General features: G+C 46.3%; 1 protein-coding gene across 2 annotated transcripts in view; it reads right to left on the bottom strand.

Moving 5' to 3' along the window:
- The window catches only part of LOC148535178 (putative E3 ubiquitin-protein ligase HERC3), a 97633-nt gene that overhangs the window by 18966 nt on the left and 54455 nt on the right, over positions 1-24212 (bottom strand). For both annotated transcript variants that reach the window (XM_088464441.1, XM_088464442.1), the window contains 3 exons: positions 14725-14748; positions 7126-7215; positions 5732-5902 (listed from right to left, as the gene is read on the bottom strand). In XM_088464441.1, coding sequence (XP_088320567.1) covers positions 5732-5902; positions 7126-7215; positions 14725-14748 — 285 coding nt within the window. The remainder of the gene's footprint in view (positions 1-5731; positions 5903-7125; positions 7216-14724; positions 14749-24212) is intronic.

A 24212-nucleotide genomic window follows, 5' to 3' on the forward strand; every position in this document is an offset into this window, starting at 1 on the left:
TTCCAAAGTAGTCATTTATGGGAGTGGACGCTCCTGTGCTGAGAGGAGAATCCAGCGCCCAAATGAAGCATCTTGAGAGGCAAATGTATCAAAAGCATAAAACCTCAGAAATGTATGGACAGAGGATCACGTGGCCGCCTTACAAAGCTGTTCAGCTGAGGCCCCATGGTGAGCTGCCCATGAATGACCCAAAGAGTGAGTAGAGTGAGCAGTAACAGTAGCCAGTACAGGAAGGCCTACCTGCGTGTAAGCCTGTGAGATAGTCATGCGAAGCCATCTAGCCAATGTCTGTTTGTTGGCTGGCTATCCCTTCTTGTGAAATCCATAGAGCACAAATAAGGAGTCTGATCTCCGAAGGGAACTGGTACAGTCCACGTATATCCTGAAGGCACGGACCACATCCAAGGAGGCCTCCCCTGGCAATAGGTCTGGTGATTTAAAGGCCGGGACTACAATTTCCTCATTGTGGAAGCTAGTAACTACTTTAGGAAGGAAACCAGGGAGAGTCCGAAGCACAGCCCTGTCCTGATGGAATATCAGAAATGGGTAGAGATAGGAGAGTGCCCCTAAATCTGACATCCTTGTGTCGGAACGCCATAGCCAGAAGAAAAGAGTCTTCACTGTGAGCCACTTGACTTCCACAGAATCCCGGGGTTCAAATGGAGGACCCTGGAGGGCATGAAGCACTACTGTCAAATCCCATGGAGCCATTGGAGGGCCAAAGGGAGGTTGTATACGAAGGACACCCTGGAGGAAGGTGTGGACATCCGGAAGTGGAGCTAGTTTACGCTGGAACCAAATGGATAGAGCAGAGACATGCACTTTCAGCGAGGCCAGGCAGAGTCCAAGGTCCAATCAAGCTTGAAGGAAGGCCAGGACTCTAGAAATCCTAAACACTTGGGGGTCATAGCTTCTGGTACGACACCATTGGAAATATGTTTTGGTAAACACCCGTGGAGCTGTGGATAGTCCGAAGGGCAGAGACTGAAATTGGAAATGCTGTAGTATAGCAAACCAGAGATATCGCTGATGTGAGGGAGCTATAGGTGGTACATGTAGGTACGCGCCCTGAATATCCAGAGACACCATAAAGTCCCCAGGCTCCATAGCTAAGATGATAGAGGGTAGGGTTTCCATCCTGAACCTGGGAACCCTGAGGAATTTGTTCAGGGATTTGAAGTTGAGGATAGGCCGATGAGACCCATTTGGCTTTTGAACCAGAAAAAGTAGAATAGTAACTGGTCCCCCGCTGAGATAGTGGGACCGCTGTATGGCTTTCTGGATGTGTAAGGCCTTGCTTGGGTCTGAAGGAGGGCCTGTGTAGAAAAATTGGTGGGGTGGCCATCAAAGAAATGAGAGGGCGTACCAGTGAGAGACCACTTCTCTTACCCAAGCATCCGTGGTGGTTTCACACCAGCACTGGGCAAACTGAAGAAGTCGGCCTCCCACTTTGGGATCCCCACGAGGGAGGACCATCCCATCAGGTTGAGGGCTTATCCTCGGATTTTGAAGCAGGGCATCTGGTGGTCCAGGCCTGCTTGGTCCTGGGCTTGGCGGCCGTAGTGGAAGCCGACTGCCTAGGAAAGGCCTGACCTTTAGGTTTTCCTTGAGGACGAAAGGACCAAAAAGATGTAGTCCGAGGATTTGTAGTAGTAGTTGAAGGCAGAAATGCAGTTTTTGATGCCGCCAATGTGGTTACAATCTTGTCAAGGTTTTGGCCAAACAAGATCTCCCCATTGTAGGGTAACACTTCTAGGCCTTTCTTGGAGTCCGCCTTCCATGAGCATAGCCACAGGGTAAGGCTGGCAGACACTACCGTGACTGAGACTCTGAAGGTTAGGAGACTGGCATCCAATGTCGCTTCTCCAATATAAGAAGCTGCATTTTGTATGTGAGCAATGAAAGACATCTGATCCCTAAAAGCATCTGAGAGAAAAGAGTCTTCAAGTGCATCAGCCCAGCTCTCTATAGCTTTAGCCACCCACGCAATAGCCATGGTCGGATGGGCAACAGCCCCTGAAAGAGAGTATATTGATTTAAGGGGAGATTCAACCTTTCTATCCGTAGGGTCCTTCAAAGAGGATACTGTAGGGATAGGCAACGAAGCGCTATAATTAAACGCATAACATGCGAATCCACGGCAGGGGGAGTCTCCCATTTTGAACAGTGAGCCGCAGGAAATGGATAACAGCAGTCAGACGTTTTTGGGGCTGAAACCTCTTACCAGGCGACTGCCAGGCTGCCGCCATGTGTTCAGCTAAGTGATCCGGGCCGCTGGATTCCCGCTCCATATGTACCCTGGTGGTCTAGTGGATCACTGTGGACAAAACCTGTGTTCACTCTCAGATCCTCCGGCCTGTCCCAAGACTGGAGGTATGACTGCCAATCCGCAGGTCACCGCGAGCGATGACCCGCCTTACCTGTCCTCTTGTGTCCGGGTTGCAGCCTGAGGCCGTCCGCAGGCAGGCTAGCGAGGACCCCAGGATGCCCGCCGAAATCCCCAGCAGACACTGGCGTTGCGGCACCCGGAACGGGTGACGGAGTGGCAGCGCAGAAAACCTGTGGACGGTCTGCTGCTGCTCACTCAAGAGGAAAAGTATAAAAAAAAAATTGAAAAGAATCATAAAATAAAAGCTTCTTCGGCTGCCTAAGCAGCCCACTTCATAACGGTGACTCAACTCCGGCTGGGCAGCGATGAAACGGAGGTTACTCGGGGGCAAGATATAGGGGATTGGACCTTTGCATCCTGGAAGCTGAAAGCTTTAACTATGTGATGCCCGGTCCTCAACCACCACCTACACCCCCCCAGTAGAGCCCTATGGACCCTGGAGAAGAAATGTCCTTAGTACTGAAGATTATTGATTGAGGGCAAGTCATTTTAAACTGGATATAGTGTGTAATTTATCAAATGGCTGTCTTACGAGAGTTGCGCCCTGGAGGGGCTGTGTTCCGTGCCCTTCGGTCCGTCAACTAACCCTGTATCCCAGTTGTATAGCTCCTCTCACTGTCCTCCGTTGTCCTGGTCCTTAGGTGCTGGTGCCTCTGTTGAAGTGTTTGCCCAGTTACACACTCACTATGATGTCCTCCTTAATTACCAGCCACGGCAAGTAAACAGTGTCCCACGATCCCATCCGGTCACATGGTCCCCGGGCGTCTGCTGACGTGGCCAACCGTTCGACTCCCTTGGCGGTGAGGAGACTAGGGGTGGTTACAGCAAGCAGGTGGAGTGTGTGGCGATGCGTAGCACCTGCACATCCTTCCTCAGGGACACAATGGACTCATAGGGGTCTGTTTACTAAGCAGTGTTAGGAGATAGAGTGAAAACTGATAAGGTACCAGCCAATCAGCTCCCAACTGTCATTTTTCAAACACAGCCTGTGAGATGGCAGTTGGGAGCTGATTGGCTGGCACCTTATCACTTTTCACTCTGCCTCCTAACACTGCTTAGTAAATAGACCCCATATTCTTTTTATCTTCAAGAGGTACTGACATTGGCTCTCCCACCGAGCATCCTGACAATAGGACTACCAACACCTTATCTCACTGGTTCTCGCAAAACTGTACCTGACTAAAGTCAGCAAGAGTGTGTAACCCGGCACTCACTCCACCTGCCTGCTCCGCAAAAGTAAGGGCAGGTTCACCATTAGTCATAATAATAGTTTTACTGAACATCATTGGAGACACCACTTAGCTAAGCGCAGACACATTTCTTTTATTTACGATTTTATAAAGAGATTTGGATAGTCTCAATGTCCGCAGCTAAAGAAACACATCAACAGGAGTAAGCACAGGTTCTACTCCAGACTCTAACAGCATTACAACTACCGGCCTAATATTGTGTAGGTCCCCCTCGTGCCACTACAATAGCGCTGATCCCTCGAGGCATGGACTCCAAAAGATCTCTGAAGGTGACCTGTGGTATGTGGCACTAAGACATTAGCAGCAGATCCTCAAAATCCTGTAAATTGCAAGGTGGGGCTCTTGTTATTCCAGAATTTCCAATAGATGCTCAATTGGATCTGGGGGAATTGGAGGCCAAGTCAACCATGTTTAGGTAGGTGGTCAAAGTAACATCCACATGAATGGCAGGACTCAAGGTTTCCCAGCAGAACCTTGCCCAGATCACCAAACTGCCTCTGCCAGCTTGCCTTCTTCCCATAGTACATCCTCGTGCCAACTCTTCCCCAGGCAAACGACGCACACAAACCCAGCATCTACAATATGTAAAAGAAAACGTGATTCATCATACTAGACCACCTTCCATGGCTCCAGTTTTGACGTTCATGTGCCCATTGTAGGCTCTTTTGGCGGTGGACTGGGGTAAGCATGGGCCCTCTAACCGGTCCTGCAGCCATGTAGAAAGCTGTGATGTACTGTGTGTTATGACACCTTTGTATCAAAGCCAGCATTAACTTTTTCAGCAATTTTTAGCACTTAAGTGGGATACGAGCAGACAAGCTAGCCTTCGCTCCCCACATACATCAATGAGCCTGGGACACCCATGACCCTGTCACCAGTTCACCATTTGTTCTTCATTGACCCACTTTTAGTAGGTACAACACTAACCACTGCATACCGGAAAGACCCCACAAGACCCGCTGTTTTGGAGATGGTCTGACCCACTCATGTAGCCATCACAATTTGGGCCTTGTCAGTCCCTTACACTTGGCCAATTTTCCTGCTTCCAACACATCAACTTTAAGAATTAAGTAATCACTTGGTGCCTATTATATCCTACCCCTTGACAGATGCCATTGTAACGGGATATTCAATGTTATTCACGTCAAATGTCAGTGAGGAGCAGCGAGAAGACGGGTGTGGGACCAGACAGAGCGGGGAGCAGGGTGAACTGAGGTGACAATCTATCTAGAGCCATGGTTGCTTTGTTTATAGTGGAGACTCAACTGCACTGATTCACCAGGAAGGGTTGCTGCTGGGCTGCCCGGTCACTGCTGGCCACAGTGATCGGCACACACCGAGTGTAGAGCCATGGGTGCAGGGGGGACGGGACCTCGATCTGAGATTGGCAGCTGCTGAAAGATTATCTTCCTGCAGAAATCCAGTGGGCGTTTCAGTCCAGGAAAGCCCAACCTGGCGTGGTCGAAACAGGCAAATGGTTAAAGCAAAAGTTATCTTGTATGCATATTTATCTATCCAATTCCTGTGCACTACAATACATGCATATGCTTGCACAGGTAGCGTTCCCGCTAGGCTGTTTTAGCGGAGCACGGCGCCCTGCCCTCCTTCTGGAGGGCAAAAAGCGCCCTGCCCTCCTTCAGAAGGGCAAAAATCGCCCTGCCCTCCTTCAGAAGGGTAAAAAGCGCCCTGCCCTCACAGCCTGCTGGTGCCGTCTTCACCCGCAGGTCGCAGTGTCCCGCGGGTGGGGAAATGTGCGGTGACCAGGTCACCGCCGGTGAATAGATGCCGGGCGCATGTGCCCGGCATCTATTCTCCCTGTCAGCAGCGCTTGAGGGCTACCCGGCGTGTCCGTAAGTGCCGGCCAAGCCCCCAAGAGTGACGAAAGGGGCGACGCATCTTATAGACACGCCTTCTCTAGCTCCGGTGCCCTGCCTGCCTCTGGAGCTAGAGTGAACACTACACAGGAGCTAATGTGTTGAACAAATATGGCTCAAAAAGTAAAAAAAGATGCTATTGTTGTGTACAGAAAAACTAACAGCATCATTAAAATACCACCCCAACAAAAATATACCAATTAGAAAGCCTCTCCTACCTTCAAAGGTTTCTTCAAGTCTATGTCAGAGTAAATACTGAGTTCCCTCAAAGCATCAGCCACCAGGCTTGTCCTCCTCACGTGCAGCACCAAGAAAGGGTTCTTGGCCAGCATGGGCTCCAGAGAGAGGAGCATAAAGACATTTTGCAGATTGGCTCCATTTATCGCCACCTACCAAAAAAAAGAAAAAAAAGAAAAAAACATAATACATGCAGTAATTACATTTTATGTTACCACGTATCGATATTCTGTGTCATTTCAACAGTAAAGCATCCTGAGACCATTTGTGTGTGGAGTTGCTTCTCAGCCAAGGAAGTGTGCTCACTCACAATTTTGCCTAAGAACACAGCCATAAATAAATAATGGTACCAAAACATCCTCCAAGAGCAACTTCTCCCAACCATCCAAGAACAGTTTGGTGACAAACAATGCCTTTTTCAGCATGATGGAGCACCTTGACATAAGGCAAATGTGATAACTGAGTGACTCGGGGACCAAAAAATCTACATTTTGGGTCCATGGCCAGGAAACTACCCAGACCTTAATCCTATTGAGAACTTGTGGTCAATCCTCAAGAGGCGGGTGGACAAACAAAAACCCACAAATTCTGACAAACTCCAAGCATTGATTAGGCAAGAATGGGCAGCCAGTCAGTCAGTATGTGGCCCAGAAGTTGATTGACAGCATGCCAGGGCAAATTGCAGAGGTCTTGAAAAAGAAGGTTCAACACTGCAAATATTGACTCTGCATAAACTTAATGTAGTTGTCAATAAAAGTCTTTGACACTTATGAAATTTTACTTCAGTATACCATAGGAACACATACCTCCCAACATTTCCAAATGGGAAAGAGGGACAGGGCGCTCGCCCGAAAAGGAGGTGTGGCTTCTGGATAAGGGGACGGAGCCAACGGAAACCTGAGCATAGTCTCACGGCTTCTCCCGTCTTCGTCACTTTGGGGGCGTGCCCAGCACTCTCCGAGATGCTGGGCAGCCCCCAGGCTCTCCGTACAGAAGAGAACAGATATCTGTTCTCCTCCTGCACACCCGCTGCAGAGCAGCGGTTTGTGCTCTCCCGACTTCCCCCCCCAACGCGGGACACTGCGGCCCGCGGGCGGGACAGTCCCAGAAAAACGGGAAGGTATGGGAACATCTGACAAAAAGGTCTAAAACCACTGAAACAGCAAACTTTGTGAAAACCAAAACTTTTGGCCATGGCTGCAGTTATAAATCGAGAACCACTATGTAAAAATTCAAAACGCTTCCATGAAACAAAAAAGTGATAGGCAGAAAATCTGATTGGATGACGTCTAAATTGTGAATGTGTGGCTATCATCCACCTGCATCAAATGACCTGGCTGTTTAAGTTCACAATAACCAATCACCTATCAAATACCTGCATCTGTAGCTCAGCATCTGTCTGCAACATTTTGGTCTTGGCTTGAGCATCAAATACAAATGGGTAAGAGCAAAGCGTCACAGAGTCCTGGAGAGAGAATGAGAGGGAAAGAGATAACATACTACTATTGAATTTAAGTGAAAATTCTGAATAAGAGGTGAAACGAAAATAATTAAAATTCATCTGTAAAACTCATGTATATTTAACCCTATAACAAAATCTGTATCATGTTGTGATCAATTCGATTACTGTAACGGTCTGACGGACCAAAATGATACAGAAAATAACCATCTGGGGGAGCTTTTGCCACTGCAAACCACATAGGAGATGATCCTTGGTACTCATTCATGACGACAAGTGGTGACAGATTATAGATTGTGTCAGAGATGCTATTTCTTGCCTATTATGTGACACATTAAATATACTATAATCCTCTTAGTCACTTTAAAATGGGTCTGCCTGACGGCTCTTCCTGCCCAAAATGTGGTTCTCCTGATTGTGATTTTTGGCATATGTTCTGCACTGTGGTCCACAGCTTCTGGTTATGGGAACGTATTAAGCTTACTGCTCCAATGGTCCCTCCTTTGGATACTAAGGGGTAAATTTACTAAAGTGAGAGTTTTTAGGAGTGAGTTTTAGAACAGATGTTGCCCATAGCAACCAATCAAATTCTACTTAACATTTAACTAGCACCGTCTAGAAGATAATAGCTAAAATCTGATTGGTTGCTATGGGCAACATCTCTTTTAAAACTCACTTCTAAAAACTCTCACTTTAGTAAATTTACCCCTAAGACTTGTTTATATGATATTTAGTTGGAGAAAAATATTAATAAATGTTTCTATTAATAAGTGCTTTTTCTATCAACCTTGGTGAAGGTTATAATTGCTAGAACACAGCTGGCACCTGAAAATCCCTCTCCCCACAAATGGAAGGCTCTGCTACACGATACAATTGATCATTATAGCTATTTATATACTAGCAGAAATCATGGGATCTCTGGTGGTGTTCTGGATTTGGCCTAGTCCATGCAGATGACAGTCCCTACCTTCTTCTTGGGGACCCTCTGGGTTGCTCTGTTTTGCACACCTTATTTAGGTGTTACAGAACCATCTGTTGCTTGCAATGTGAGGGACTAACTCCTTCATTGACAGAGTATGCTGTGATACTGCTGAATTTTCTGCCCGTTATATAATCTGTCAAGCTTTACAAGTGTAATACAGAAGCTCTAAACACAGGTCTAAGAGATGTGTTGTATAAATGTAAAAGCATGCAACATTTTGCTCTTTATGATCTAACAAATAAAAGATGGACAGAGTTATTTGTGGAAAAGATTTCATAACTGTCCCCCTATCAGGGCCGAATGAACGATGGGGCGGGTGTAGCTCCAGCTCCAGGCCCACAATGAAAATAGGCCCACGGCATCCAATGCAGACAGTTCTGACAGAAATTTTTTTTTTTTCCCTGTCAGCACCAGCGGAGTGCGGACATCAGGAGAACCCCAGCCTATTCAACCCTGGACAATTCAAAAGCTCTGCCCATCCCGACGGGTGCCCGTAACAACGAACATTTTACCAGTAACCTGAGGCACTCCAACAGAAGCTCTGCCCAATAGCTTTGCCTGCTCAAATCTCCCCCACACCCACCAGAAGCCCACCCATTCCCCTTGGACAGCTGAAGCCATGATCATCAATGTCCCCGCCACCCGAAGATCATCACGCCAGGTGCGCAAAGCTCCGCCCCCACCACCTGAAGCTCCGCCCATTCACCCTCAGCAACTTAGCAAAGTGAGGGGTCTATTTACTAAGCAGTGTAAGGAGACAGAGTGAAAAGTGATAAGGTGCCAGCCAATCAGCTCCTAACTGCCATGTCACAGACTATTTGAAAAATGTCAGTCGGGAGCTGATTGGCTGGCACCTTATCACTTTTCACTCTGCCTCCTAACACTGCTTAGTAAATAGACCCCTGAGAGTGCTTCCTGTAGAGATGCAGAGGCAGCAGGAGGAGGGAACATGCATTACAAAAGAACCTTCGACAGATCAGTGCATACTTACTGACTACTGGGGGCAGCCAGGTCAGCGAGGCAGGGGTCGGTGGGGTGGCAGAAGTGGACAGTGTGGGGGCATGGTGGAGTGATCATGTCTTTATGTCCACACCCCCAGATTTATCAACAGCTCTGTCGGGGCTCAGTACTGGGAGGGAGCATGGGCAACTCTGGGAGGTGTGGCCAGACCCCCTCCCTACGAAAAAATGTCTAATATATTTGAGGCAGCGCGCATCACACATAGGGGCGCCAGTGTAGCAGGCGGGTATATTTATATATCACCCAAAAACAATGCCTTTCTCTTGCACTAAATCTTAATGCTGCACCTCACAGTAGACTCCCTGTTAGTAGGAGCCAAATATTGACACCAATATAGGGTTGTTGTTTTTTTAGAATATTCTGGATTTTCCAGCGACACCTCTGGATAAATAACAGCCACAAGAGTGTCTCCACTACAGATAAATGGTCTTCACAACGGATAAAACTTCCTATCTATGTAGAGGGATATATGCAATTTCTCCTCTTTTATGGACATTTGAGTATTCTATCAATCTTATATTTTATCTAAAAGTTTGATAAATTTTAATAGCATTTTTGGTAACATTCTGCCCTCTGGTATTTTTATATTGGAATAAAAAGAGTTATGGTATAACATACCTTGGTTAACTTTTTTTTTGAGGTCCATAGGATCCACAGGAACTACCTTGGGGTATGTAGTTGGAGTGATCCATTGCACTAAACAACTTACAGCTTTGAAGCGCCCAGCATACATAGGGCCTCCTCCCTATATACCCAACCCTCCCTATATACCCCGCCCCCAGCCACAGGCATTCAGTTTGTAACCAAGCCTTAAGGTGCATACACACTAGACGATATGCTCCCTGAGCGATATCGTCTAGTGTGTCCCCGGCAGGCTGTGCTCAATGTCGTTTATGACATTGAGCACAGCCGCTGAACGATATCATTAACGATATCGGTCAGCGCCGGGCTCTCTCCCCCATTCCCTGACATGCAGCAACCTGACGAGATCGTCAGGTTGGCCTGCATGTCAGCCCGACGAACGATGATGACGAACGGCCCGCGGGAACGCGCGTCGTCGTTATCGTTCATCTTTTTGGGCTTAAAAATGGAGGATAAAGTGGACGACTGAACGATAACGATATCGTTATCGTACAGTCGTCCACTTTATCGCCCAGTGTGTACGCACCTTAACAGCAAGAGATGGGACAGTGGAGAAGGAAGTACAATGTACACAAGAAACACTCTCAAACCGCGAAGAGGGAATCAGTGATACAAAAATAAAGGAACAGATCCCAACTGAGGCCAGGTGTATCAGGGTGGGTGCCCTGTGCACCTTGAAGAAAAAGAGTTAACTGAGGTATGTTCTACCATAACTCTCATTTTCTTCTTCAGGGTCCACAGGAACTACCTTGGGGATGTCTTAAAGCAATTCCCTTAAGGGCGCGGACACTCCTGAGCAGAGAAGAGAATCCGTCGCCCAAAGGAAGCATCCTGGGAGGCAAAAGTAACAAATGCATAGAATTTGATAAAGGTATGGAAGGAAGACCAAGTGGCTGCCTTGTACAGCCGCCATGTCTAACTGCCCACGATGGTCCCACAGACTGAGTAGAATGTGCTGTCACCTTGTTCGGGACAGAGAGATCAGCCTGTTTATAAACCTGAGAAATAGTCATAAGCAACCAGCGAGCCAGTGTCTGTTTGTTAGCTGGCCACCTCGTATGTGAAACCCATAAAACACAAAGAGCGCATCTGATTTCCTGATGGAGTTGGTACGATCCACGTAGATACGAAGGGCTCGAACCACATCCAGGGAAGCTTCACCCTTAGAAAAGTCTGAAGACTGAAGGCTGGGACTACAATGTCCTCATTCATATCAAAACGGGATACCACCTTTGGAAGGTAACCCGCTCTAGTACGGAGGACAGCTCTATTTTGATGAAAAATCAAATATGGGGAGCGACATGACAGTGCTGCCAAATCAGAAACTTTGTAAGCTGTGGAAATAGCGAGGAGAAAAAGTGTCTTCGCTGTCAACCATATAAGGTCCACCTTATCCAAGGGTTCAAAATAGGAATCTTGCAGTGCCCTGAGAATCAAAGATAAATCCCACAGTGCCACCAGAGGGAAAAACGGCAGTTGCAGGCAGAGAACCCCCTGCAAAAATGTTCTAACATCCAGCAGGGAAGCAATTCTGCGCTGGAATTACCCTGACAATGCAGAAACCTGAAGGTAGCCAGGCAAAGACCTAAGTCTAATCCAGCCTGAATTAAAAGCAAGCACTCAGGAGCCCCTGAAAACCTTAGGGTCATATTTTCTGTTGGAACACCAAAAAAAAAAAAAACAAGAAGCCAAATCCTGTGATAGATGCGGGCCGAAGCAGGCTTCCTTGCCCTCAGCATTGCATGATCACAGAAGTAGAGGAAACTTTGGCCTTTAAGACGGAAGCCACAAGAGCCATGCCTTCAAAGTAGGGGTGAGCGGGTTCGGTTTTACCCGGATCTTTTTATTGGCTATCGCCGAACATGTGTTTTGGATAGCGAATAAAATCGAGCCAAATTTGCGGTAAAGTGGCGATAAGAACCGAGTAAAACCAAACCCGCTCACCCCTACTTCAAAGCCAGCCGAGGTAAATCCAGATAAAGGCAGGGACCCTGAACTAGCAAACCCGGTCGTAGAGGCAGTGGAAGTGGACTGTCTATGGATAGACATGTCAGATCGGTGAACCAATGTCTCCTGGGCCAGGCAGGAGCTATCAGCTATTTTATCCTGCTGCCTTCTTGCTTGAACTTTCTGATGACCCTTGGGAGGAAGGAGATTGGAAGAAACAGGTATGCCAACCTGAAGACCGACCTCACTGACAGAGCATCCACAAAGGCTGCTGAGGGGTCCCTTGTTCTGGACCCGTACCTGGGGACCTTGTGGTTGTGGCGTGATGCCATGAGTTCTAAGTCTGGTAGACCCCACTTGTCCACCAGGCGTTGAAAGATGTCCGGATGAAGAGCCCATTCTCCGGCATGTATGTTCTGACGACTTAGGAAGTTCGCTTCCCAGTTGAGGACTCCTGAGATGAATATTGCAGAGATTGCTGGAAGATGGCATTCTGCCCACAGCAGAATGTTCGCCACTTCCTTCATGGCTGTCGGACTTCGTGTGCCTCCCTGATGGTTGACATAGGCCATTGTGGTCGCGTTGTCGGACTGAACTTGGACAGGCCTGCCGTGGTGGAGGTCCTGCGCCAGAATGAGCACTCTGTGCACTGCACAAAGCTCCAAAATATTTATCGGTAGGTGACCTTTCTGAGCAGTTCACTTTCCCTGAAAGGTGTGACGACCTGTCACTGCTCCCCATCCCCGCAGACTTGCATCCGTGGTGAGGAGTACCCAATCTGGGAACCATAACAGATGACCCTTGTTTAAATGAGTCGTTGGCAGCCACCCTGTGAGGGAGAGCCAAACCACTGCCGAGATGATTTGAGACTTTATCAGCTGATATTAATCATCCCAATGAGACAGAATCCATCGTTGCAGGGATGTGGAATGGAACTAGGTATAAGCCACCCTGTCGAAAGTGGATACCATGGGCCCCAGCACCTGCACTGCTAAGTGAACTGACACTCTCTGATTGCTGCTCTACAAATATGGATGCATAGACTGCTCTGCAATCTTGTCCACTGGCAGAAGAATCCTCTGCCCCTGGGAATCCAACAACACCCCCAAATGTACCATCGGCTGAGATGGAGAAAGAAAATACTTTTTCCAATTGATTATCCAGCTGCACTTGTAGACAGGCAATGGTCATTTGGAGATGGTGTTGTAAAACCTCTGGAGGGTGCCAATCTCAGGAGGTCGTCCAAGTATGGTAGTGTCCCGATTCCTTGTCGTCTGAGACGAACCGCCGTGATTGCCATTATCTTAGTCACCGCGCCACTCTGCCCAAACCAACCCGACGGGCTGTGGACAGACTAAAGGGCAAAGGTAATGTTGCTGACTAACAGCAAAACTCAGAAACCCCTGGTGGAACAGTGCCATAGGTACATGCAGATGTGCATCCTGTATGTCCAGGTGCACATATTGCAGCAAGCTTTTATACTTGTATCCTCCACAGTGGCGTAACTAGTGTATTTGTAGCACAGGGCAAATGTAAAAATGGAGCCCTTCACCCCCTATATGCGCGAGCCTTCGGCGCGCACGGTGAAAAATGAGCGTGGTCACAAGGGGCATGGTCACTTAAAAATGGGGCGTGTCAACATGACACCCCCCCTTTCTCGTCACTCTGAACATTCCTTTCCATATGCACCTTAACCCCAGTAGTGCCCCTTATACAGTACCCCCAGTAGTGGTCCCTCTTATTCAGGCCCCTAGTAGTGCCCCTTATACAGTACCCCCAGTAGTGGTCCCCCTTATGCAGCCCCCCATTAGTTCCCCTTATACAGTGCCTCCAGTAGTGGTCCCCCTTAAGCAGTGCCCCTTATATAGTGCCCCCAGTAGTGGTGCCCCTTATGCAGTGCCCTTTATATAGTGCCCCCAGTAGTAGTCCCCTCCTATGCAGTGCCCTTAATATAGTGCCCCCAGTAGTAGTCCCCCCTATGCAGGCCCCCAGTAGTGATCCCCCCTATCCAGTGCCCCCTGTAGTGGTCCCCCCAGTGCAGTGCCCCTAGTAGTAAGCCCCTCATATAGTGCCCCCAGTAGTAGTCCCCCCCCAGTAGTAGTCCCCCCTCCCGATGCAGTGCCCCCAGTAGTAGTTCACCACCACCCCCCCCCCCAGTAGCTCCAGTCCGGCTCTTGCAGTAAATGTGTAGTGCTGATCGCTCTCACTGCGGTCAGCACTGCAATGGCTAACTAGGACGGGCCGGTACCATGGCCGGCAGCAACAAAAAAAAGAAAAAAAACCCTGTGCCGCCAGTCCTACGTCGCCCTGGGCACGGGCCCCGACGGCCCTGCCCTAGTTACGCCACTGATTCTCCACCATCCACTCTCCCCACACAAACTCACTCCGCTGTCAGTGGCTGGTGTGTGTCACATGCTGGCAATCCGACTAATGCCCTGCACAAATGTTGCTATGCAGTTCCACAACAGCTGTGTGTGCAGATGGGGTTTCTAACTTGGACTGATACAGCAAATCCCCTAATAAAGTGACTCCTCTTTTGCAATGTAGCATAATGTGTATCTGGGACTACGTTGTGGCATAATGTGTGTCTCAGACACTACGATGTTGCACAAGGTGTATCAGGAGCACTATGATCTTGCACAATGTGTATCGGGGGCACTATGATGTGACAGCAAGACCACTGTTCCAAATGTGTGCATGTGTTTATTTGTATAGGTCTGTTTTACCATGGCTGACCTGATCAATGTGGCAAGTCAAGTTCACAGAAACACATATAAAGCTGAAACAAGGCTCTCTGTGCAGGGCGGCATTTCGCTAGAGATTTTACGGAATATTTAGAAAATATAGAAAACAAAGTGAAAATACAAGTAAATTATATATTTTGTCTGCAAGTAAAAAAAGAAAGAGAAAATACAATATATTACCTGCATAATTGAAGGTCGAACTTTCTATTAAAAACAAGAAAGAAAAAAGAAAAATGAGAAGGAAAACCCTTGGGTTATTTTTCCTGTAAAACATCGGATTTCATGTGTATCATACATGTGTCACATTTAGCCCAGTTCTTGGCAGTACATGACTAAATTCTGTGAGATGAAAATATTGGGAAACTGGGTATATCCATCATTATGAATAGAAAACCGATATGTCTGTGCTCCAGTCATTGTCAGAAGCCCCATTCCACAATTAAACAAAAAGATGGATAAATTAAGAACTCAAAGTAAAATCGTATGCTATTTAATGTGCAACAGTCCTGCTCTATCTAACCTGAATTTTTATGAAGTGCTTGTGGAAAAGGGAGGAAAGTTGACATATATTAATTAAAATTTTGTCTTTATGTTGATCACTTTAATCTTTTTGAGGTCTTGTTTACAGCCAGTTAGTCTACAGCAGGGGTGGGGATCCTTTTTTCTGCCAAGGGTCATTTTGAGATTATATATATTTTGTCGAAGCTGGATTAGTGGCGGAGACGGAATCAGCGTAAAAATTAGCGTGCGCGACGCCATCTTGCGAATGGCAGCTAGACTCCATTTTAGAAACAACAATCTGCAAGACGCCATTTTGCGAATGGCCGCCCAGCGCCATTTTAGCTAAACTCACACTTAAGTACATATGGCGATGCTACTATTAGCATCATGGGACCGCATATTTTACCATACCTCATACGCACATTAATACACACAGTTGCGCTGTTAATATGTCGCACATTAGTGAATACATAATAGCCTACTTGCGAACACTCTTTAGTAACTGCATGCGTGCGCAATCACATAGCAAACTAGCGCCTTTTCTCATATCCCTAATTCTTACATAATGCACACTTACACAAAAGGTTCCATAGCTATAAAGTAAAAGATCCAAGTTTTATTCATTTATTACAAATGCTGTGAAATAAAGACTATTTGGTATCTAAGGTTTAATACGTGATAAGTAAGCCGTGTTTGTTATTACACTGATCCGCACTTTATCCACAGCTTTCCGGTATCATCGGTGTGAAGATCGCAACATGCGTTCGCAACTTATGGACCATAAAGAACCAAAATGTACTTTGTAACACCAACAGTCTAGATTTGCATGAGGCGGGAAAACGAAGGCAACCAGCTGTTAGAGGCTGGACTGTGGCCATTTGAATCAACCTGTTAAGTGCCTTGTAACAAACGCACCGTCAAAGAGAGCCAATGGAATCGCAACAAGACCTCTCTTTTGTCCAGCTTATTTCTGGAGGGGTATAAATATGTGTGCTCTGACCCTGGGTTTCTAGTCTATTCTGCCGATTGCTGATTGACGGAGATCTCTTGCTGATCCTGGAATCTGGTCCCAGAGCGCTTGCGTAGGTATAACTGTATCTTGGGTCTGTATAATTTCTTTGCACTAAATTGTACTTAGATCACAGCGTGTATTATCTGTACTTTGGTTGAATAATACTTTGTGCTTTGGAAACACATGTTCAAGGTCTAAAGTCTTTATTTTACTGTATGACTGCGTACGCAAATAGCGTACATCTTTGAGGTTATAGGCAGGTTTAGAAGGTATAGGTAGGAAGGTACCTCATCAGTATCCTTAGTTGGGGGCTCGTAGTGAAGTCACGTACCTAATCACACGATATATACATGGATATCTATATCTCAGCAAAGGGTGGATAGTGGCCACAAGCAGTCTTACCTGCACCCATTCGATGCTGAGAGATCGCTACCCGTTATCGTGTGACCAAGAGACGCTGACTAGAATCCAGGGACAAGAAAGGAAGAAGTTTGTTTTCCTTTGTTGATAGTATTTTGCGTTTAAAAGGGGTGTCGCAGTATTGCGCACGCGGCTAGGTCGCATTTTTTCGCGCAATAGGGACGCACTTTTGCATACGCAGCGAAGGGTACGTCATACGGTTGTGTGGTGGTCGCATCATTGTGTATGCGACTAGTCGCACAATAGCGTATACGCATTTCCGGTTGTGCTGTCACGTGTCACGTCAAAGCCATTGAGTTTACATTATCAATTGTTGCTAATATCTGGGTTAACGTGTATTTTTCTGCACAGGAAAAAAGTGTGTATCAATGAGTATTTATTTAGGGTGTAACACGGGACCTAAATGTTAATGGTATCGTAGGACCCTTAAGTGCTAGGTGCAGGAGTTGGCCTAGTGACTCGGTAGCAGCTTACCGTTTACTTTACACAAAGCAGGTGTATGGGTTGTTATTTTTGTTAGGGTTCAGCCCCCAGCGTGATTCTAGCATTCAGTAATCAATGTGTGTGATCTGTTAGGCTTATTTGAACACTATAATTGAACCGCATAATTTTGGTTAGATTATGATTGTGAGCTGAGGGGAGGGTGGACGAAATCAACTGGAACACAAAAGGGTACTTTGCTGCCCCCTAGCAGTTGAAAGGTAGTCAAAAAGGGATTGCTGAGCAGAAGCGGCCTTTACTTCCGTAGGTGAGTGGAAGTGTCTAAAAGTCCACCATAGGGTTTGCGGATACACCCTTTTTCCAAGGCGTCCGCAGGTAAGTGAAAGTATCTTAATTGTCTTTCACCAGTTTAAATTTTTATTGAAAAACGTAGGAGTTGTCCCTAGATAGGAGCCACGCAAACAGAAGAAATGTTAGACAATGATATGCTGCTAATGGAAGCGCCGCTTGGGTCGGCTCGTCGTATTATGCATACTAAGTACGGTACTTATGCAAAAAGGTATTGTGATGTATGGTTTAAAATAATGATGAAGAGTGTTAGACCGTTTCCCAGAATTGGTAGTTTTGATAAAGATGTATTGGATAATGTCCGGGATCACTTCAGTCTGATGAGCTCTCGAGAGAAAAAGGTAAAGTACTATGAATGTTTAAAATTGTGGCAGCATGAAGGGGATGCGTGGCTTAAAAATGTGCAAGAAACACAAACTAGCGTTTTGAGCGCATTGCCAGTAAATACACACACGGCGCAATGCATGCGAGCCGCAAAATGGCGTGCACGTGCGGCAAGGTATCGTTGCGGAAGGCATTGCCAGTAGTTCACGCGCACCACCGCCACCTTATGTGGATGGAGGTGCAGATACAGTTATTAAAAAAACTCATAAAAATGTAACAAGCAACTTGTACCCTCTCTTAAGTAACCATAAAGAAAATGTTTATGATGTGAATGATGAGCCTATTGTTATGTCTGCCGTTTCCCATGCTGTGCACATGTTAGATGCGACACCGCGACAAGCTCAAGAGGTGCCACCATCTTTATCTGTAACAGCACGGGAAGTGTTAAACTACTCTGCGCCCGTGGAGGAAGTTGTTAATACTATACGTTGCAGCAACAGACTAAACCCCCAGCCAGGTAATAAGGTCAAAGGTAGCACTGCGGCCGGTCTGCATCCCATTCGGACAATCACTGTTCCGAATGGGAATGCGGACGCAAACGGAGTTGTACCTACAAGGGATGTGGTAATGCATTGTCCTTGGACAAGAGCAGAACTAAATTTCATTATAAATGATTTCCCCGATCCAAAAAAGGAATTAACCAAATGTCAAAGATTTTTGAGAAATTTGGGTAGTTCTCATGAGCCCACCAATAAAGATTGGCGGGTGGTGTTAAGGGCCTGTCTACCACGCAATATCGACGAGACAAATTTTATCACGGATTGTGTATTGGATGGTGACGTTCCCTTAACAGACCAAGTAAACCAAGGTAACATTACCCGTATTATAACTCAATTGGGTGTATATTTTCCAGTAGTAGTTAACTGGAACAAAATTTTCACCATAAAGCAAAAGGAGAGTGAATCTGCAGAAGATTATTGCGACCGGGCTCTGTAGGCTATCACCCAGTACACTGGGTTAGAGGATATTAAAGATAGCATTCACCACAGGGGAATGATTGTCACCATACTCATGGATGGCCTTAAAGAGAACCTAAAAACCCGGGTTCAGACCTCACAGCCTGGCTGTAGGGGAGTCACAATAGATACCCTCATAGAATCCGCCATAGAACATGATAAAAACATCTCAAAGAAGAGAGAGACCCAGAGCGAAAAACTAATGGCTGTCAGTATTCAAGCTCTGGAAGGAATGACGGTAACATCACAGCCAGCAGACACACCTGCACCCACACACACCTGCACAGTTACACTCCCTCACTAGTCCCACAACACTGCAAACACAACCCTATCCCACTTACCCTGCACAACCACAAGTCCCATACTATCCACAAACTACATATCCCCCACCATATCCTTTCCATCAATATTCTTACCATGCCCATCACCTCTCCCTCCAGCACAACTCGCACAACAACCCTTTCTTCATACAATCCGTGAACATGTTTTAGTTGTAACCAGCCAGGACATGTAAGTAGAAACTGTACGGCAAAAAGGGTAGGACCCCCCAAGAAAGGGAAAACCTGGATATCCCCATAAGGGATATGCACAGAGACCAGCAACTGTCCAACAGGCACCAGCTCCAATCGTAGCCATTAATGCTTTATTGGAGAGTGGGAGCCAACGCTAGGGGTCAGGTCATACGTAGTCTACAGATAGTCAGGTTAACGGGAGGTACTAGGGAAGAGCCAGTCATGGTGGTTAATGTAGCTGGTACTAAATACCCTTTTCTTGTAGACACAGGGGCGACCAGGTCAGTGATAAAATCTCCCGTTAATTTACAGGTAACCAACGAGACAGTACCAGCAATGGGCGTAACGGGTAAAGTGCAACATTATCCTTTAACAAAATCCACAGAGGTTACTATCGGGCCGTTGCTGCGGCTCCTACTAACCTCCTGGGAAGAGATTTGTTATGTAAAATGGGATGTGTCATATACTGCACCCCTGATGGTGTATTTCTAGATATTCCAGAGAGAGTTGCGCACGAGGTGAGGGATATGTTGGACACTCCCCAAAGGATAATGTATCACTCTACCAGTGTAAATGGAAATCCATCTCAGGTAGATCAAATGTTGTCCCAAATTCCAGATTCATTTTGGACCAAGGACGGACAGGACACTGGATTAATGGCAAACGTAAGCCCCGTAATGGTAAACTTAAAAAGTGGTAGGCAAGCTCCAAAAATTCCTCAATACCCACTAAAACAGGAGGTAGAATTAGGAGTTTATCCAATAATTGAACGATTATTACAACAGGGAATTTTAGTTCGTACAGCTAGTGTAGCCAACAGTCCCATCTTCCCGGTGAAAAAGAGTGGTGGGAGGGGTTACAGGCTGGTACAAGACCTTAGAGGTGTTAATAAGGTAGTAGAAAACCAGTTTCCCGTAGTGCCAAATCCATTTGTCATTCTTATGCAGATCCCACCAAATGCAACCCATTTCACTTTCATTGACCTCTGTTCTGCTTTCTTCTCTGTACCTCTTCATCCTGACTGTCAGTACCTTTTCGCTTTTACATATAGGGGTGTACAATCTTTTCAACCTGCCAATGGGTCTGTTCTAATCCAATATGTGGACGATTTATTACTATGTTCTGATTCGTTTATGTCATGTTTAAATGCTACTAAACTTTGTTGCTTCACCTCTCGCACACAGGACATAAGGTTGCTAAGGACAAACTACAGCCGTGCCAATCCAGAGTAAAGTATTTGGAACACTGCCTAACCCAGAGGTTACGACATCTCACAAATGACAGTATCCAGGCCATACAGAACATGACACTGCCGCAGATCAACAGCAAATTTGTACCTTCTTGGGAATGTTTGGATATTGTAGAATGTGGATCCCAGGTTTTTCTATTCTGGCCTTGCCTTTACAGGACTTAGGACCTCATTCAGAGTCGATCGTTGCGGCCGCACGATCGTAAGGGAAAAGGGGACAGATATGCAAATGATGCACTCGCAAGTTGCTTCCTTAAGATCGGATCGTTAGCTGGCCGACCAAGGGGAGGATGCGGCCGTAAGACAAAAAATACGCCCCCTTCTCGTACGCATTACACGTCATCTCCGGCCATATCAGGATTAATCGAGACCATCGGTAACCATCGGAACTGGTCGTAGAGCTTAAGGTTGACCATACCCTCTCTTAAGCACTACGTCAGTGTACAAACCACCCATGTCACATGTGCCATGACACTACTTTGTTAATTATGCACTCCCATAAAACGCCATTCGCATAATTAGGCACGCCTGCGTTCGGATCTCCACTCCCCCGTTTTCAAGCACCTTCCCGTTACCACCCACAAAGGCCTCATTCTGTCCCTCAAACTACCGACCTGGCTGTGTTCAAGGAGAGAGAAATTTCTGATCGTAGCAGCTAGTTTGCGCACGCGCATTGCGAACTTTACGCATGCGCAGTTTAGCAAACATCGGTGGCGTACGACCACAACGACCGACTCTGAATGAGGTCCTTAGTCTCTTCCTCAAAGCCCGACCATGTCATACACACGGAGGAATCAGAGCAGGCTTTCCTTAATCTTAAGGATAGTCTGACAAAAGCACCTGCATTGGGAATACCTGATTATGAAAAACCCTTTGATTTGTATTGTACGGAAGCCGATGGTTGTGTTGCAGGTGTCCTCACACAAAAACATGGTGATGCCAGTAGGCCCGTAGCATACTACAGTGCCCAATAGGACACTGTAGCAAGATCACTCCCAACATATTTAAGAAGTGTAGCAGCAACAGCTCTATTGGTGAGTAAAAGTGAGGACGTAGTATTGGGCCATGATATGATTGTCTACACTCCCCACGCTGTATCTGCTCTGCTGACCTCTGCCCAAACTAGACATGTCTCTTCAGCTAGGTTTACCAAATGGGAACTAGCTCTAATTGCACCTGCAAACATCACTGTTAAACGATGCAGTACGCTGAATCCAGCAACGTATTTACCATATATACAACATGATGTACAAAGGGTGGAAGGAGACGGGTTGCTGGCGGGAAGTGAGTTCAGCGGACATAATGATACACACGATTGTATGGAATATCTGAATCAGACCTTTACTGCTAGACCTGACATACGTGACACCTTTAGAGAATGTGGATGTGACATTTTACACGGACGGGAATTGTCATAGACAAACAAACAGACACAGGTGAGTTATGTACAGGTTGTAAATGACACAGACATCATAGAAGCTGAACCTCTTGGTCCTCCTCACTCAGCCCAGGTGGCAGAGTTAGTGGCACTATGAAGAGCGTGTGAATTGGCAGCAGGCAAATCTGCTAACATTTACACTGACTCTAGGTACGCGTTCGGAGTCATGCACGATTTTGGAGCTCTATGGCGTTTGAGAAATTTTATGATAGCAGCAGGCACACCAGTGGCACATTCCAGACACATAAAACATCTTTTAAAAGCAATCCAACTGCTCAAAACGGTGGCAGTAATTAAGTGCAAAGCCCATACATATGAGAGTGACCCGGTGTCACTAGGCAACAACAGAGCCGATGAAGCTGCAAAATGGGCAGCAGGGTTAAAAATGGTTTTACCAACAGAACAAATTATGTCTTTCCAAACAATTGATATGCTGAAACTAATTGAGATGCAAAATTTTTGTGTTCAATCCAGGAAAAGTCCATCTGGAAGTCCAAGGGATATGGACAAGAGTCCTCCGGGCTCTGGAGGGACGGACAAGGTAAGCCAGTACCCCCCAAAGCATATTAGCCCAGCCTGGCTGAGGCAGCACACGGTCTGACTCATCTGGGAAAGCAAGGTATGTGCAACTTGGTGAGAGCATACTGGTGCGCACCGGGTTTTTCTTCACAAGCAGAAAAGAGAGCAATGTCCTGTCTGACCTGCTTGAGGAAGAACATAGGGAAAGCGATCCCTACCGAACCATCCCACATTCCACCGACTGACGGACCTTTCCAGGTGATACAAATTGATTTCATCCAATTACCACCCTGCAGGAATCTCAAGTATGTGTTAGTGTGCACTGACGTGTTCTCCAATTGGATTGAGGCCTACCCAGTGGCCACTAATACTGCTGTGTTTACTGCCAAGAAAATAGTACAGGAGTTTGTATGCAGATACGGTATCCCTAAAATTATTGAGAGTGACAGGGGTACCCATTTCACAGGTGATGTTTTTCAAAATATGTGTAAACTGATGGGTATTAATAGTTGACTTCACACCCCCTACCGACCGCAGGCCAGCGCCAAGGTAGAGAGGATGAACGGGACTATTAAAAATAAGTTAAGTAAAATCATGGCAGAGACTGGACTAGGATGGCCAGAAGGATTACCGTTGGTCCTACATAGTATAAGAACCACTCCTAGACCCCGTCTAAATCTGTCCCCCTTTGAAACACTGTTTGGTAGACAATCTCATTTGATTATAAGTCCACAGGAAGACTTGAAGGGTAACAACGAGGTAACTGTAAGGTATCTTATATCAATGAGTAAACAGTTAAAACAGCAACAGCAGAAACTGAAATTGTTGTCCCATGATATGCCTGAAACTAACTGTCATGATGTTGAACCTGGAGAATATGTTATGATCAGAAATTTCTTGCGTTCAGGTTGTTTGACTGATCGGTTGGAGGGCCCGTACCAGGTATTACTGACAAGTACCACATCCTTGAAGGTGGCTGAGAGAGATACCTGGGTCCATTCCACTCACTGCAAAAAGTTCAACCAACCGGTGGAGAAACAAGGCGGAGACAAGGCTGATAACGTGGACCTGTCGATCGTGAGCTTGTTTCCGGGAGGATTGAAAGGTTGTAGTGAGATACCTGAACTAAAAGAAATTTGCAGGTCTTTGTTGTGGCAATGGACTTGCCTGCTATGTTCATTTTCAAATTCTTTTCCAGAGTTTTCACCATTCTGGTTGGTTCGGGAATGTCCGGTTTCTGTGACAGGGGACCGATAGAGGAGATGGTAGCTGATGGCAGTGCTGATGGAGTAGAGTCAGAAGGAGGAGTGCTATGCCAATCAGGGGAGTGTCTGACTAATCTTAGTACTGTAATTGTTAAAAGAGCTGTTATTTCGGATACTCGGGTACGGTGTGAAGGTTTATCGTCTGAAGATTCCTGTGTTTGTGAGTTTTGTGGTCCTTAGTTGATGAGAACTGTATCCAAAAGATGCCAACCTAAATATAACCTGTACTGGGGCGGGTATCCTTTAGAGGATTATCATAGCATGGTAGGCAAAGTTTTAAATCAAACTGATTGTTGGGTGTGCTCACATGTGCCACAGGGTCAACATAATGTAGAGTTGGTGCCATTTCCGCTGAATATCACGGAAATTTTAGGATTGCAAAAAGGGAAAACCTTGGATGGAACATTCCTCTCATCCAAACCAACTCAATTCAAACTATATCAATTCCAAGCAGAAAGATCACTTTTGTGTTTAAACATAACCAACCCCAATAAACCAGGGAATTGGGAAGTGACGGGGAATAATCAGACGATGACCTTCTGAGAGCTGATAATGAATCTATGAATCATGATCTGTTACGCTCAATTAAATCTAATGGGAGAAGCTTTAGGTATCGTTACACA

This window comes from Taudactylus pleione, unplaced genomic scaffold (assembly GCF_031769625.1).
Source record: "Taudactylus pleione unplaced genomic scaffold, aTauple2 ptg000055l, whole genome shotgun sequence".
Classification (NCBI taxonomy): domain Eukaryota; kingdom Metazoa; phylum Chordata; class Amphibia; order Anura; family Myobatrachidae; genus Taudactylus; species Taudactylus pleione.